At 47.3% G+C, this 17128-nt stretch overlaps 1 protein-coding gene across 1 annotated transcript; it reads right to left on the bottom strand.

Moving 5' to 3' along the window:
• Positions 1-330: 330 nt before the first annotated feature.
• Positions 331-942, bottom strand: LOC129341926 (methyltransferase-like 26). Its single transcript, XM_054997282.1, has 2 exons — positions 563-942; positions 331-478 (listed from the first exon to the last, which is right to left on the bottom strand). Exons 1-2 carry the CDS (start codon positions 940-942, stop codon positions 331-333), a joined length of 528 nt encoding a protein of 175 aa, XP_054853257.1.
• Between the last annotated feature and the right edge of the window lie 16186 nt (positions 943-17128).

The raw sequence follows: 17128 nt of genomic DNA, 5'->3' as shown, positions 1-17128 counted from the left end.
TTAAAAGAAGCAGGTGGTAGGGAACATGAAGGACCCTCTGCTTGAGACCCTGGAGAGTTGCTGCCAGTCTAAGTAGTCAATACTGACCCTTTTTTTTTTAAGGATGGAGAAAACAATTTACTACTATAAGGGTACAGCCGAGCCCAATCATTCATGCCACCTCAGGTAGGATGTTGCTGCAGGGGTATCAAACTGGCCACAGGAGCTGCTTCTAAGCCCAGAGCACACGTTTCATTGCATAGTCACTGTCGCTACAGCATCAACACATCTTTTGGAAACTTTTGGAAACGAGTATCAGCATCAGATGCTATCCTTAAGCCAACTCATTGCTTACTCATTTGCTGGCATCTCCACCATTCTCTCCGGGCACATTCCATTGACCTCGGCAAGTTGCTGCGGGAGAGCCGTGTCCCGGAGGCCCCCAGCTGGATTTCTGAGCCTCAAGGTGTCATTGAAGTCCACGTTGCTCTGGGGGGGGGGGTGATGCATTCATTCATGGCGTAAGGCTTTGCAACCCATTAAAAGTATCCCGTATGTGATCCTCATGGCACTGGGCTTCAGAAGCTTCCCTGCTCCTCTGAACAAGCCCTCGGTACAGTTCACGTTGGAAACGTGAATCATGTTGATGTTGATGATGAGATCCAGGGCACTGGGCTTCAGCCCCCACATCCCCCAGCTCTTGGATGAGTCTAGGTAAACCGGCGGTTTGACATTCGGGAGGCAGAGTGCACTGGTTAAGGCAGAAATGCTCTGCATGCAGACCAGGTCCAGCTTGGAGGGCTGCCACAGCGCGTTGGGCAGGGTGCGGGCGAAGTGGGTGACATGCTGCCCGGAGCCCGAGGCCACCTCCAGCACCTCCACCTGCCGTGGCGCGGGGCTCACGTACTGCTGCAGGGCCCCCAGGATGGGCTCCTTGTTCCAGTTGACTGCTGTCGGGTCCATCATGGTCAGGCTTTGGTGAGCCCCCAGGGCAGAGGTGCAGAAGGGATGCCGTACAGCTCAAGGGCAGAAAGCAGCCCAGGAAAGCGTCAATACTGACCTTGATGGACCAAGGCTCTGATTCGATATAAGGCAGCTGCATGTGTGTGTGTGACCAATGCCAGTGTAGCACCAGCACTGTTAGTCAGTTTTCTGTACTTACTCAGCAGAGGGGGAATAAATCACCGAAAAGACCTCATACCCAGGTGCGAAGAGCAGTTGCATTTAACTTAGAGGCCTATTGAATTTCCCCTTTTCCAGAGTGTGATAGGCAGCAACTTGGAACTTGGTCTGTTCAGTTGGCTGCTCCTATGAGAAACGAGACTTATCAGACTGGGGCTTCCTTAAGGAGGGGCCATTTTTGTGCCTCCATTTTGGTTCTAACATGGGCTTAGGGCTAGAAAATGGAGTCTGCGTCTTGCTGAAGTTAAGCTAACAGCAGAGGCAGTCAGCCATGCCAAGGATATGGCGAGTTGTTAAGCAGCAATGGAATGCAGATCTACTCCTCCTAGAGCCCACCTCAGGCTGTTTAAATCAGAAGGCTGTTCTCCCCAAGGGACTTTGGAACCTTCTCCCTGAATAATCGGACCCCGATGAACAACTCACCCTGATATGGATAGCCCAGGTGAGCCTGAACTCGTCAGATCTCAGAAGCTAAGCAGGGTTGGCCTTGATTAGTAATTGTACGGGAGACCTCCAGTGAAGACCAGGGTTGTGGAGGCAGGCAATAGCAAACCACCTCTGTTAGTTTCTTGCCATGGATGCCCCACCGTGGGTCACCAAGCTATGACCACTTTCCACCACCAACGAACAACTCAGCCTCCAAGACAACGAGCAATGGACTGACCCCAGTTAGTTCCTCCTCTTGTTTTCATGACTGTACAGGAAGATTCCTGCCCTCTCCTGGATCCTGTTATTCGCCCAGCCTCAGGTGTTTCTCCAAACCTCCTCCAGGACGTTTTTTTTAAAAAAAAACTTTTATGCAAGCCAGGAAAGCTCCCTCTTTCAATATCAACCTCCTCCCTACACATTCAGGCCCCAAGGAATGACCCAAGATTTTCCAGCACAATCGGCAAAAGAACCAATGTCAGCCAGACCAATTCTACTTTTTCCTGATCTCATCAACTCCCCAGCCTCTGCAGAGAATGGACTTCCATTTTGGGTCATTTTTGCCCTTTTTGCATATTGTGCTCTATGCATGCGAGGAAAACTCTCCTCTGCAATTTTAACATAATCTCATCACTCCAACCCCTCTCATCTCCAGAAGCTAAATTAGTTTTATTCCCCAAATGGCACATATCTAGGAAATTAAACATTTGCCACTTCACCCAGAGCCCCGCCCCCCTTCTTATGCCAATGATCCGGTTCATCTGTTTTCTCTCTACCCCTGTTGTTTTCCCTCACAGACAGGTAGCTATCAGGGAAAGGTTTTTTGGCTTGGCAATCCCTCACTCACTTTTCTTGTAATGGTTTGACTTATGTGATCTCAATAAAAGCCCTTTTCATTTTAAGAGTACAAGTATCAGGGTCACATACCGAAGATAAGAAAAGACCTTATAGCCACATTATTAGTGGCCGCAAAGAGTGTGATAGCTGCACTCTGGAAATCGAAATCCGTTCCCTCAATTGACAACTGGTACGCAAAAATTTGGGACCACTATATTTATTTTGGAGAAATTATATGATAAAGTATATCAGGTAGAGCACTTCCCAAGATCTACAAACTTTATGGAAAAATGGTTTCCATTTTTTTAGTACCTTGAAAATAATAGTACCCTACCAGGTTTGAAATTCTTTCATATGTACACAAATATATAAGTTGTATTCACTCTCTAAATTAATATTGTATTACTGTGTTAAGGTCATTTATGATAGATATCGTTCAGTACATCCTCTATGTAATCTATAACCACCAGTTATAACCTCTTGTAATGCAATGTGCTATACACTGTTTCATTACTGTTTGTATTCATTGTTGTTTGTTTCATTGCTCCATTGTTGTTTGTATTCAGTATTTTACTACCTCTAGTTTTTCATTGTATGATTGTATTTTGTACAGTTTTTAAAAAAAGATTACTTATTCTCCTTGTTAGTTCTGGGCCAGATCTGGAAACTGGTATACACAAGTTAAAGATTAAAGGTTAAAGATCCCAAAATATTGTTTCCTATGACCTACAATGCATGTGCGGTTCTGGGCCAGCAAGGGGACCCCTTTGCTGGCCCCTTTGCTTGTCACTGGCCTCCATGTGTAAAGCAATTTAGATAACAGCTTTTCAGTTTAGAAAAAAGATTGTTGGAATAAACGTTGCAATGTCTGACATTCAGTCATTATGGGGTTAATGTATTTACTTACTGTGCTATTGTTTGTTTGACCTGGAAGTGAACCTGGCACAGAGCCAGTAGCCTGGAAGCCCAGGAAACTGAGATGTGTTTGTAAACTGTTATTGGTCAATAGATCAGGTGATTTTCTTTCAGGGTCAAGAAGACAGAGGAAGAATCCCCATTGCTATTTTCTTTGTACTCATGGTCAGCAAGATGTAGCTCATAGGTTTTTTTTAAAAAAAAATTTGTAGCAATCCTAGTACCTTTTTCCTTTAGAAGTAAATGTTTTTAAAAGCAAACTGACGTTTTGACTCTCTATTGATTCAAGATCCATTGCATCTCTGATTTTAAACTATTTTTAACCCTTCCCCCCCAACAAAGACGATGTCTATAAAATTATACACTAGGTAGAGGAAGCATACTAGGTGTTGAGGGAATCCAATAAGGTTTATGGGCAGTAAATTCAGGACAGACAAAAAGAAATACTTATTTACTCAATGCAATGCGTGATTGCTGCCAGAGGATGTAAGTCAGGGCCATAGGCACAGGCAGCTTCAAAAGACAGATTTGTGGTGGTCTCTCAGCAGCTGTCATGTCTTGCATGTCATTCATCCATGCCATTCATGTATCTGATCTGTTCACTGTATTGATATCCTGTGTGCTTTCATGTCATGCTCATACCCCCCAGCTGTGATCCTTTACAAAAGGAGTCCCCCCTCTTCAACCCCCACACTCGACAGCAAGAGTGACTTTAGTCTCGAAGGGAATGGGACCACAGACTGGGCACCCCTATATGGGAGACTATGCAGTATACCCCTCTCAAGTAACGTTTGGGTCCAAGCACCACAACCTCAACTGGCCCCTTTTATTCTACCATGAAACGCCCCAGTTGGTCACAAGAACTATGCCACATAACAAATGGCCCATGGGGTACCGAGAGACCAAGGGCAACAGGGCTCCACAATGGTCCCAATCCCAAGACAAGTGAGAGACCAAAGAGTTGAGGCTCTAGCGATGGGGGTGCCACAAGGGTGGTTCAAGTTACAAGCCCGATTTGATGGGAACCCAGAAGACTTGGAGTTCTTCATTGTACAAGCCATGGAATTTTTCCAGGACTGGGGCCACTTGTTCCCAAATGAACATAGCAGGGAGAGCCACTTAGAGTCTCGATTAGGGCCCCCCACAGCTGAATGGTACGTTACCCTCCATGAGATGGGAGCGCCTGAATTACATGATTTGCCTTTGTGTATGCTTTAAGAGCCCAGTTCGAAGATCCTCTTGATGAGGAGAGGGCCAGGACAAAGCTAAAAACAGTAAGACAAGGGCAGAGACCTGTCCGTGAATATGCAGCCAAGTTTAGGCAATATGCGGCCAAAGTACGGGACTATCATGAAGGGATTAAAATTGAATTTTTCCGTAATGGATTAAATGCTGATCTACTAGCCAAAGTGTTGGTGCAAGATGACCCCGGAACGCTGCTGGGATGGATCCAGCTAGTGTGTGAGGTCGAAAATTGGGACAAAGTAGTGAAACTTGTGTGAATGCAGCAGCAAACTGGAGCTCATAAACCACCCTCAGTACCCAGAGGGAGAGGACCGATAGGGCCCAGGCACCCTGCAACTGAAATGGAGAGAGCCTTACATTGGAGACAAGGCTTGTGCATGCAGTACAGAGGCACTGGACATTTTGCATCCCAATGTCCTGGGAGAAAAGAACCTGCGGGGAGAGGCCAGCCCTTGTCAGACTATGGGTGACAGGTTATGGCAGATAGATCCCTGGATCACTTCAGCAAGACACATGTCCTTGGCTAAATGACTTTTATTCTGGAAATCAGTCTTTTTCCATATACACAGGTCCATAGGGATACATGAAGTAAAAGGCATATGAGCCTGGCAACTTCTCTTTGGAAGGAATAAGGCTTCAGGCTGTTACAAGGCAATATACTCAATCAACCCCCTCCCCCCTAAACCACAAGTACAGAGGCAGTCTGGGAAACATTTCCAGAGTTCACACACTAGACAGGCAAGATACTGAGCAATGCAACACTTCAGACACTCAAGGTCAGATTAAACAGTATCAACAGAAAAGAATGTCCGCAGCTTTACCAGCTGCCGGCTATGCTGTGAGAGTGAAGAAACGAAAGTGGTTATTGAAAGCTAAGGAATGAACTTATCAATTACAACATGAGATCAGTTCCAAGACTGAGGTGACTCAGGACCACAAGCTTAACACTGGCATGGATGAATGGGCACAGTCAGACATGATAGCCCTCCAGGAGTGGCAGGCCCACATAAAACCCCAAGCAGGAAAGCACCGCCAAAATGCGGATGACCTGAAGCTGGCTTGGAAGCTACCAAACTGCCTGAGGAGGAGACTGAGAACCAGCTCGAGCAGCCATCAGGAAATTAGGAAGATCTGCCGTGAAAAGAGCCCACTGGCAGGTCCCCCCAAAAGCACCACCAAGAAAGGTGAGAGAAAAAGGGGCTCTACTGTTTCTACTAGTGACTTTAGTTAACCCGAAAAAGGGAACCCACATACGAGTGCAGGCACTGATTGACTCTGGTTGCACTCGGGACTTGATAGCCCCAGCATTGGTCACAGGATTGGGGCTTGATGTAATAGAACTAAATAAACCCATAGTGTTTGAAAAAAATGGATGGATGAACGACCCTGCCACCTATGAAACTGAACCAGTCCCAATGGGCATGGGGAACCACTGGGAATCCAGAATTCTTATAGTTAGTACCGTAGTTAACTACCCGCAGGTGTTAGGAAGCCAATGGCGGTGTGACTGTGACCCCTACTTTAAATGAAAGACAGGAGAACTATATTTCGATGGGGGAAAAAATTGTACCGGTCATGTATGAGCCCAAGAATGGGATCAAAATGCTCCCTCACCCCTAGAGACTGTATTACTCACCACAGAGGAGCTGAACCAAATCCCCCCAAATATCAAGACTTAAAACAAGTGTTTGAGGAGAAGGAAGCTGATGAGCTTCTTCCGCATGGAACTACGGACTGTGCTATTGAATTTATCCCGGGGGGAAAGTTGCCAAAAGGGAAACTGTACTCCATGAGCCCGTCAGAAAGGAAGGAGTTGCGAGAGTTCATTGACAAAAATCTGGCGCGAGGATTCATCCGCCCGGCCAGCTCCCCCCATGCCGTGCCAGTATTGTTCCGCAAGAAAAAGGATGGGGGGCTGAGACTATGTATGGATTATCATGGAATAAATGCTGTGTCAATGTCTAATGCATACCCCCTCCCACTGAACAGAGACTTATTGAGCGTAGTGGCGCAAGGAAAGGTTTTCTCTAAACTGGATGCTTACTTCTAAGTAAGAATAAGGGAGGGGGATAAATGGAAAACCACATTCAACACCCCACTGGGGTATTTTGAATATCTCATCATGCCTTTCGAATTACACGTGGTTCCAGGGATTTTTATGAATTTAATTAACGAAGTGTAACATGAGTACCTGTACAAAGGTGTGGTCGTTTATCTAGATGGTGTTTTGATTTATTTGAGAGATTATGAATCACATGTAGATCTGGCAAGGAAAGTGTTGACCACACTACAAAATCGTAAGTTACCAGTAAAATTGTCTAAATGTGAATTCCATAAATTCCATAAATTCCATTCCTGGGTTTCACCAATTTCTATCTACCTTTCATAAAGAACTTTGCCCAAATCTCCCTACCCTTAACTGACTTACTAAAAACAAAAGGGAAGGGACCTCAAGGAATGAAATCCAGTGCTAAATTAAATTGGACTATTGAGTGCCAGGAAGCATTTGCTCAGTTGAAAAAACTGTTTACCTCTGAGCTGGTGCTACAACACCCAGACGAAAGCTGTAAATTTGTAGTACAAGTGGACGCATCTGATGTTGCGGCTGGGGGGTACTTCTCCAAATGGATGAGGAGGGAAAATTACATCCCTGTGCATATGTGTCCCAAAAATTCTCTGAAACGGAGGACAATTGGACTGTGTGGGAGAAAGAAGCTTTTGCGGTAAAATTAGCACTTACAACTTGGAGGCACTGGCTAGAGGGGGCCAAAATGCCATTTGAAGCATGGACATCATAAAAACTTGAAAGCCTTGCACATCTTCTGCAAATTAGATGCCAAGCAGCTAAGGTGGACTGAATTCTTTTCCAGGGTCAACTTTACTCTGAAACACCTCCCTGGCAAATCGAACTTTCTGGCAGATGTGCTTTCATGCATGCCCCAACATGACAGTCAGAGAGAGGAGGTGATTGATACGCTGTTTCCACCGTCCCAGTTGGGAGGGGCAGTCACTACACGTAGCCAAGCTGCTAAAAAGCAAAACAGCCAACAGCCTAATCTCTCTGTGTGGGAGAAAAAAGTGAGAGAAGAGGAAGAAAAGGAGGGGGAGAGCGTACCCAAAGCCAATCTGAAAAAAGGGGAAGATGGCTGCTGGTACAAAACTGACAAATTATACATCCCAGCCAGCCTAAGAGGAAGTGCTGAAACAATGTCATGATTCCGAACTGGCTGGGCATTTTGGGCACCTAAAAACCCTGCACTTGGTACAAAGACAATTTTGGTGGCCAACCATGAGAAAAGACATTTCTCAATATGTATCTTCATGCCCAGTGTGTATAATGGGAAAATCTAGAAATTGAAAGCCGCCTGGATTATTGTAACCACTGGAAACCCCTTCTAGACCATGGGCCGTGATCTCAATGGACTTTATCACTGATCTCCCCCCCCCCCTCCAAGGGATGTACTGCAATCGTAGTGGTAGTGGATTTGTTTTCTAAACAAGCTCATTTTATTCCATGTGCTACCTTTCCTACAGCAAAGAAACTGGCCAGCCTCTTCATGCAACATGTGATAAGATTTCATTGCTTTCCTGATAAGGTGACCTCTGACAGGGGATCACAATTCGTTGCCAACTTCTGGCGGGAGCTTCTCAAAGTTGCAGGGATTGAACAAGGTCTTAGCTCTGCTCATCATCCACAGACTGACGGGCAATCAGAATGAACTAATCAGATATTAGAACAATTTCTAAGATGTTACATCAATTATCAATAGGATAATGGGACAGATTTCCTGCCTTTTGCAGAATATGCATACAACAACGCAGTACACAGTTCCACAGGTGCAGCCCCTTTTAAAATAGCCCAAGGCTATGAAGGAACAGTAATACCTTTTGTTAAAACCCCTAGCTCTCAGCAACCAGGAGATCTGGGGGAATGGTGACTAACTTGAGAAGCACAAATACTGGATGGGGGATACACTTCTGGGCAGTAGTATATGTGAAAGGGATCTTGGGGTAAGAGTGGACTGTAAACTGAATATGAGCAGTCAGTGTGATGCGGTGGCAAAAAAGGCTAATTCAATCCTGGGTTGTATCAAAGGGGCCATAGCGTCGAAATCGCTGGAGGTCATAGCCCCTCTCTATACTGCCTTGGTCAGGCCACACCTGGAGTATTGTGTGCAGTTCTGGAGGCCTCACTTCAAAAAGGATGTGGACAAAATCGAGAGGGTGCAGAGGAGAGCGACAAGAATGATCAGGGGTCTGGAGACTGAGCCCTACGAGGAAAGGCTGAGGGCCTTGGGAATGTTTAGTTTGGAGAAGAGGAGGTTGAGGGGGGACATGATTGCTCTCTTTAAATATTTGAAAGGCTGTCATTTGGAGGAGGGCAAGGAGCTGTTCCAGTTGGCAGCAGAGGGTAGGATGCGAAGCAATGGGCTAAAACTACATGCACAAAGGTACCGACTGGATATTAGGAAAAACTTTTTCACAGTCAGAGTAGTTCAAAAGTGGAACCAGCTGCCTAGGGAGGTGGTGAGCTCCCCTTCACTGGCAGATTTTAAGAAGAGGCTGGATGAATACTTGTCAGAGCTGCTTTAGGCTGATCCTGCACTGGACAGGGGGTTGGACTAGATGGTCTGTATGGCCCCTTCCAACTCTATGATTCTATGATTCTATGATTCTATGAACTTAACAAATCGATAGAAACTCATACAAGAGACTTTAAGCAAAGCCAAGGACGACTATAAAAAATTGCTGACAGAAAACGTTCTGAACAATGGAAACTGCAACCAGGAGACTTTGTGTATATCTCCACAAAAATATTAAAGCAGTACAACCCAGCAAAAACCTAGGCTGGAAATTCTTAGGACGCTTTCCCGTTAAAAGGGTAATTAATGAAGTTACTGTAGAAGTAGAAATTACAAAGAACTTAAGACAAATCCATCCCGTATTCCACTTCAGCTTACTGAAGAAAGCTCCCCTACCTGACAAATGGCACCCAGAAAGGGGAGCTCCTCAACCCATTTTAATAGATGGCTAAGTGCACCATGAAATAGAGGGCATCTTGGATGCTAAAATCAAACACAATAAACTGTTCTATTTAGTGCGCTGGAAGTATTTTGCAGAATCAAACAGGGAGTGGGTGGAAAGTTCACATATGAATGCTTCCAGACTCATTGCTAAATTCCACAGATTGTACCCTGACAAGTCTGGACCCCTATAAAGAGGAGGGGGACCGCTTAAGCGGGGCAATAATGTCATGTCTGCATGCCATTCATCCATGCCATTCATATATCTGATCTGTTCACTGTATTGATATCCTGTGTGCTTTCATGTCATGCTGATGTAATGTAACCATTATAAATCATGCCATCCTTGGCCTGCCTAAAAACAAAAGTACTAATGTTGATTGCTCATGTCAGAACTGTGGCTAGATAATGTCCTTACTCCAGACTACCTCCTGCAATCAGACAACAGTCCATTGTTTCCAAAAGGCTTTTACTGAAGAAATAGTTCATTATAGTCCACTAGCCTGAATGCAATATTCAGGATGGTACATATGCATTGTTACCAATGACAGGCAAAGCATGAGGTACAAAGTAACAGATCACAGCAGGCCCAACCTCCCCCCATAGTTCTCAAAACAACCCCTTTGAAGTCAGGATAGCGAAAGTTTCCCAAGGCCGGTTCTTGGTGGAACGTCGGTAGCCAAAACAATCCTTTTCTGTGAGATAGCTGCCTGGGAACCTTGGCACCTGTGGAGAAAGCACTTAAACACTGAAAGGATTAAAGATGGAGTCGGTTAAGCAAAGGCATACAAGAAAGCATCCTGGACCTGACATTCTGCCCCCTCTAAGATGCTCCCCCCCCCAGGTTTATGTGGGTGACGAGAGTGGAATGCTTTAACTAATCTAGGAGCATGAACATGTACAGAATTCACCCACTCATCGAACCCAGAGTCAAAGTCCTTCCATCTGATGAGGTAAAATAACTGATTTCTTTTTATCTTAGAGTCCAATATTTGTTGAACTTCATAGTGGGTTTGATCATCAATTAAAGTAGGGATTGGAGGGGCACGGGTGTGCCACTGGTCTGCAGAGGGGGCTTTTTTCAATAAACTAACATGGAAAGTATCATGTACGTGGCGTAAATTCTTTGGTAAATCCAAGGCAACAGTCACTTTGTTGATTACTTTGCGAACAGGAAAAGGTCCTAGGTACTTTAATGCGAGCTTGCGGCTGGTTTGGGTTACTTTCAGATTCTTTGTAGAAAGATAAACAAGATCACCAGGTTGTAATTCCCATTCTGCCGCACGGTGGCGGTCGACGTACTTTTTGTAATCCTGTTTGGCTTTGATGAGGTGTTTTCTAATTTGAGTCCATTGCTGGGCCGCTTCCCCCCACCATTCGGTGACGTCTTTGGAAACTGTAGTAGGAGGGGGGAGCGCTTCAAACGGGAATGGCTTGAAGTGAAAGCCATAGACGACTTTGAAGGGAGTTTCTCCCGTGGAAGTGTGTACGCTGTTATTATACGAGAACTCTGCCAAGGGGAGCAAATCAAACCAATCATCCTGTTGGAAATTAATGTAACAGCGTAGAAATTGTTCTAATATCTGATTAGTTTTTTCCGACTGTCCGTCTGTTTCCGGGTGATGGCTTGAACTTAAACCTTGTTCAATGCCCAGCAGTTGTAAGAGCTCCCGCCAGAAGTTGGCAACGAATTGTCCGCCGCGATCCGAGATCACCTTTGATGGAAAAGAATGTATTTTTACAATGTTTTTTATGAAAATGTCGGCTAGTTTTCTAGCAGAGGGAATTGTGGTGCAAGGTATAAAATGAGCTTGCTTGGAGAACAAATCAACCACGACTGAAATACAGTTGTGCCCCTTTGAGGGGGGTAAGTCAGTGATAAAGTCCATAGAGATTATTTCCCACGGTCTATTTGGCGTTTCTAACGGCTGTAATAGTCCTGGAGGTTTGCCCTTTCGGGATTTGGCGCTGAGACAAATGGGGCAAGACGCTACATATTGGGAAATGTCTTTGCGCATGCCCGGCCACCAAAATTGGCGTTGCACTAAGTGAAGCGTCTTTAAGTACCCATAGTGCCCCGCCGTGGGAGCATCATGACAGCGTTGTAAAACTTCTTTTCTTAAACTCTTGGGTACATAGAAGCGATCTCCCCAAAGCCATTCCCCTTGATCGGAACGTTGCAATTTGTCTTTGGGCACATCCCCCCCTCCTTTTCCACTTCAGCTTTCAGTTTTTGTCTCCACCCCTGATCGGGTTGAGGGGACAGGGTTGTGCGGCTGCGTGTGGTCACTACGCCCCCTAATTACGTAGGCGAAAAGACTGTGTCAATTGTCTCCTCCCTTTTGCTTTTGTGCTGGGGCATGCATGATAGAGCGTCGGCCAAAAAGTTGGTTTTGCCTGGGAAAAAGTTTAAGGTGAAATCGAACTTGGAGAAGTATTCCGCCCATCTCAGTTGCTTGGCGTTTAACCTGTGGGGGCTGCGTAGGGCCTCTAAATTTTTATGGTCCGTCCAGACCTCGAACGGATGACGGGCTCCTTTTAACCAATGTCTCCAGGTAGTAAGAGCCGCTTTTACAGCAAAGGCCTCCTTTTCCCAAACATTCCAATTCCTTTCCGCCTCTGAAAACTTTCTGGAAAGGAAGGCGCAGGGTTTGAGTTTCTCGTCCGCCCCCCGCTGTAGCAGCACGCCCCCAATTGCAGTGTCGCTGGCGTCGACCTGCACTATGAAGGGGCGGTTTTCATCGGGGTGTTGTAGAACGGGCTCTAAACCAAACTGCGTTTTAAGGTGATTGAACGCTGTTTGGCATTCTGGTGTCCAAGACAATTTTGCACTTGGTTTTTTGGCTTGGTCCCCCTTGTCTTTGGTTTTTAACAATTAGGTTAGGGGGAGTGTGATTTGAGCGAAATTCGCAATGAACTCTCTATAGAAGTTGGCAAAGCCCAAGAAGGATTGTAATTCTTTGCGGGTCGCGGGGGTTTGCCAATTTAACACTGCTTGTATTTTGCCTGGATCCATTTTCAAGCCCTCTTGGGAAATGCAGTAGCCTAAGTAAGTGAGTTCTGTTTTGTGGAACTCACATTTAGAGAGCTTAATGGGCAGTTTGTTATTCATGAGAGTGGTTAAGACTCTTTTTACAAGGTCCACGTGTTCCTCTTCAGTCTCCGAATAGATTAACACATCATCTAGGTACACTACAACGCCTTTGTATAAGAATTCATGCAGCACTTCATTGATCATGGACATGAAAACCGAGGGGGCCCCGGCCAGGCCAAATGGCATAACCAAATATTCATATTGGCCGAGGGGCGTGTTAAAAGTGGTTTTCCATTCATCCCCCTCTCGGATACGGACATGGAAGTAAGCGTCTTTTAAATCTAATTTCGTAAAGACCTTACCTTGAGCCACGACGTTGAGTAGATCTCTGATGAGCGGGATGGGGTAGGCGTTGCTGGAGGAGACCGCGTTGAATCCCCGAAAGTCCGTGCACAGTCTTAGGCCCCCGTCCTTCTTTTTGACGAAAAGCACTGGCGCTGCGTGGGGCCTGTTAGCCGGGCGAATGAATCCTCTTTGAAGATTCAGGTCTATGAACTTGCGGAGCTCTTCCCTTTCGTTAGGACTCATGGGATATAGACGCCCCTTGGGCAGCGAGGCGCCCGGTAAAATTTCCACGGCACAGTCCGTCCTCCTGTGAGGAGGTAAAGTATTAGCTTCTTCCTCTGTGAAGGCTTGGGTGTACGCTCTGTATTGCTTGGGTATTTGGTTAATTTCTTCCTGGGTGAGGAGAGCAGGCTCAGTTACAGTAGGGTTATTACCCCAATTTTGATTCCAACGATGATTTTTGCACGATTCATGGGTGAACGTGATGCTTCCCTCTGCCCAGTTGATATAAGGGTTATGATCGCATAACCACCGGCTTCCCAGGATCAAGGGGTATTTCGCCGTGGCACTAATGACGAATGATCTTACTTCCCAATGTTGCCCCATGCCTGTTATGACCGGGGTGGTTTCGGTAGTAACTGGATTCATGTTAGTGCCATCCATTTGCTCGAAAATTACAGGTATTTCCAAATCTTTCACAGGAAGTACTAGTCCGTTTACTAGGGCTGGTGCGATAATGTCTCTGGAGCAGCCCGAGTCAATTAGGGCTTGTATGCGGATGTGCATTTTCTTGTCAGGATTCACCAAAGTTACTGGTATGAAGAGTATGGACCCATGGGGTCGGTTCGGAACCGGAACTGACTGAGGTTTGATCTGCCGTTTGGGTCCTTTTACGACAGATCCATTTCGTTTCCCGACGCGGGGCTCTCTGGATTCTCCCCCCCCGTTAGGGCTGTTGGATCGTATTCCATAACTTCTTCCAATTCTAGTCCTCTTTCAGGGGGGTTCCTCCTCGACGCTCCCCTACCTCTTGCGGTTCTTGGAGCTGGAGTAGGGCGCGGTGGCGCCGGGTAGGCTGCGGGGGTTGGGCGTCTTAGTTGGAGGAGAGGTCTTTGCACAGGCCGATATGGGCATTGCGCTGCAAAATGACCACCTTGGCCACACTGCAAACACAGCCCTTGTTGCCATCTAGCATCTCTTGCTCCACGAGTAGCATATCCAGCCCCCCGGCTCCCTCGGACAGGAGTGGAGGATCGTCTTTGGCCCGGAGGTTGTTGGTGTTGTTCCACTAGACGAACTTCTAGCAGGCGGTTTTCTACTTCGCAGGTTAATTGTATCCACCCTAACAGCGTAGGAGGGTTATCCTGCATGAGGGCTCTGTCCAACAATTTAGGGTTTAAGCCCTGTTTGAATAAAATAATCTTGGTGGACTCTTCGCACCTTGGGCATTTGGCAGCGAGTTGTCGGAATTTTGTGGCATAGTTCTAGCCGACATGCTGCCCTGCCTAATAGCCTGCAATTCCGTTCGGGCTCTAGTTTCTTCTAGGGGGTCTTCATATTGGGCTCGAATTGCATCCACTAGCCCTTGGAGTGTATCTAACTCCGGGGCCCCCACGTTATAGAGTCCCACATACCAGTCGGCTGCTTTACCTTGGAGACGTGATCCCAGATGCTCGATTTGACTGGCTTCACTCCCGAAAAGATGCCCCCATCGATTGAAAAATTGTACTACTTGCACCAGGAAGAATCCCAATTTGGAAGGGTCTCCATCAAACGTAGCGTCCAGCTTGACCCATCCCATGGGAAGATCTTGTCTGGGAGCTGGCATTGGGTAGACATCGAGCAGGGCGAGTTGTAGAGGAGGCTGTCGCGGAGTTGGCGGTAGCTGTGGCGGGGGTAGCTGAGGGTAGGGTTGAGGTTGGTGCGGTGGAGGCGCTCCCGGGATCGGCTGGGGAGGTTCCGGTTGTATTGGTACTGGCCGTAAAGGTGCCGGCCGCCCCCGCGGTGGGCCTCTAGGCACTGGTTGAAGGGGAGTGGGAGTCGGCCGCAACGGAGATGGGTGAGGAGAGATGGGTTGGAGAGGAACCGTAACCCCTCGCGGCCCCGGCGTTTGTAGAGGCCTGCCCGCTCCTGGGACGACTTGTGGTGTAGTTCCTCCCGGTAGGCTTGGGGGCTGGTTCGCTTGTGTCGTGGGTGGAGGGACTATCGGGGAAGTCGGCTCCAGCGGTCGTCCGGGTTCTCCTCCTCCTCCTCCTGTCCCATTACCAGCGAGAGTGATGGGGCGATCGGGACGAGGGTCTTCCAGACACGGTTCTCCACCTCCCCCGTCGGCGCCGTCGTCATCTGGTGTAACCGGTTGCTCGGGACGGGGTTCATCTGGACATGGGTCTTCTGGGCAGGGTCCTTCCCCGGTGACAGAATCCTCGTCTCCCGTTTCTGGTGGCTGTTGCGGCCACAGTTGGATAGGACCCCCCGGACGGGGCAGAAGATTTTGCAGGTTGGACAAACTTTGGCTGATGTCTGGTAGACCAGCTGGCGGATCACGACCTCTGTCCCCCGCCACTAGCACTGAAAGCAGGTGGACGGCATTTGCCAAACTTTCTTCCATATTTACGAGTCTGTTCTCCAACAGTTGCACTCTATCCGTGGTTTCCTCCTCCTGTTCCGTGTACCCCACAGCTCCGGCAGTCTGTGAGGTCTGCATAGTTTCGGTCTGCGGTCCCGTGGTTTGCGTCTGTTGCCACGGCAAGGGTGTTTCTACTCCTTGTTCCTCTTGAGATCTCGCGGCTAAAACTCCTTTTGTCAGACCAGTGATTGCTGATATTCCTGAGTCAATGGCAATCGTTCGGCTCTGGAGCTGCACCCATTGGTGCTCACTTACATCTTGCTGCCCCGACCACGGGGTGACTTCCGCATAATCCCAACTCAGGGCGCCACGGCGGGATGTTTCCCATTCCGTTTGTTCGGTCGTCCTGTTCCAGAACAGCCACGGTCGGCCACTGGTTTGCTTGGGTATGGATTCCAAACTGCGCCGACTATCCAGCTGCAGTTGCGTGAACATCGCGCTGGCCCTCCGGTCCCTCGTTTCTCTTGGTCTTGCGCCCCACTGCGTCGGGGTGGGCAAGGAGAAAAGTGGTGCGGCTGTGGCTCTAGGCCGAGTATCAGCACTGCTGGGAGCGAGGGTATAAATCGTTGTAACCGAGGAGCCATCTCCCCGCGGTACAGGTTCTTGGGCTTCCAAACCTTGAGAGCCGGGAGAGGCATACGGGTCAAACAAAGGATCCCTGACCGGGACAGCTTTGGAGTCCGTTTGATCCGGCTTAGGCATTGGAAAAGTTGATTGGTAACAAAATGTCAGAACTGTGGCTAGATAATGTCCTTACTCCAGACTACCTCCTGCAATCAGACAACAGTCCATTGTTTCCAAAAGGCTTTTACTGAAGAAATAGTTCATTATAGTCCACTAGCCTGAATGCAATATTCAGGATGGTACATATGCATTGTTACCAATGATAGGCAAAGCATGAGGTACAAAGTAACAGATCACAGCAGGCCCAACCTCCCCCCATAGTTCTCAAAACAACCCCTTTGAAGTCAGGATAGCGAAAGTTTCCCAAGGCCGGTTCTTGGTGGAACGTCGGTAGCCAAAACAATCCTTTTCTGTGAGATAGCTGCCTGGGAACCTTGGCACCTGTGAAGAGAGCACTTAAACACTGAAAGGATTAAAAATGGAGTCGGTTAAGCAAAGGCATACATGAAAGCATCCTGGACCTGACAAAGTAGTCTGAGAAAGTAGCCATCCTGCTATCTCTGAAAATATGCTTGTTGACCTTGCAGTTGTACTGTAACTCTTCACAGGGGGAAGAAGGAGTTTTGATTCCTTGTAATCTTCTGCCTTTCTCTGTCCAGACAAAGCTTTATGTTCTCATGGAACTTTTTAGGATTTTCGCGCCTAAATTCTAACTGCTCAAAGGGAGGGGGGAATTGTGCTCCATATATCAAAGTGCATATGCTTGTACACTCATTCCTGCCAACCTTACTTATCTATGGATGTACCCATGAACAATGGATCTCTGAATAAAGACCTTATCAACCAATGAACTGGAATGCTTGCTGTGAGGGATTTGGGGATCTATCTGCC

The sequence above is a fragment of the Eublepharis macularius genome, chromosome 14, assembly GCF_028583425.1.
Source record: "Eublepharis macularius isolate TG4126 chromosome 14, MPM_Emac_v1.0, whole genome shotgun sequence".
Lineage (NCBI taxonomy): Eukaryota > Metazoa > Chordata > Lepidosauria > Squamata > Eublepharidae > Eublepharis > Eublepharis macularius.
This window is presented reverse-complemented; position numbering and strand designations above follow the sequence as displayed.

Excerpts from the sequence above, each read along its gene's own strand:
- LOC129341926 (XM_054997282.1), bottom strand. The coding sequence starts at position 942 with ATGGACCCGACAGCAGTCAACTGGAACAAGGAGCCCATCCTGGGGGCC. Across the intron at positions 479-562 it reads TTCAGAGGAGCAGGGAAGCT|CCCCCCCCAGAGCAACGTGG; the intron begins TCTGAAGCCCAG and ends AATGCATCACCC.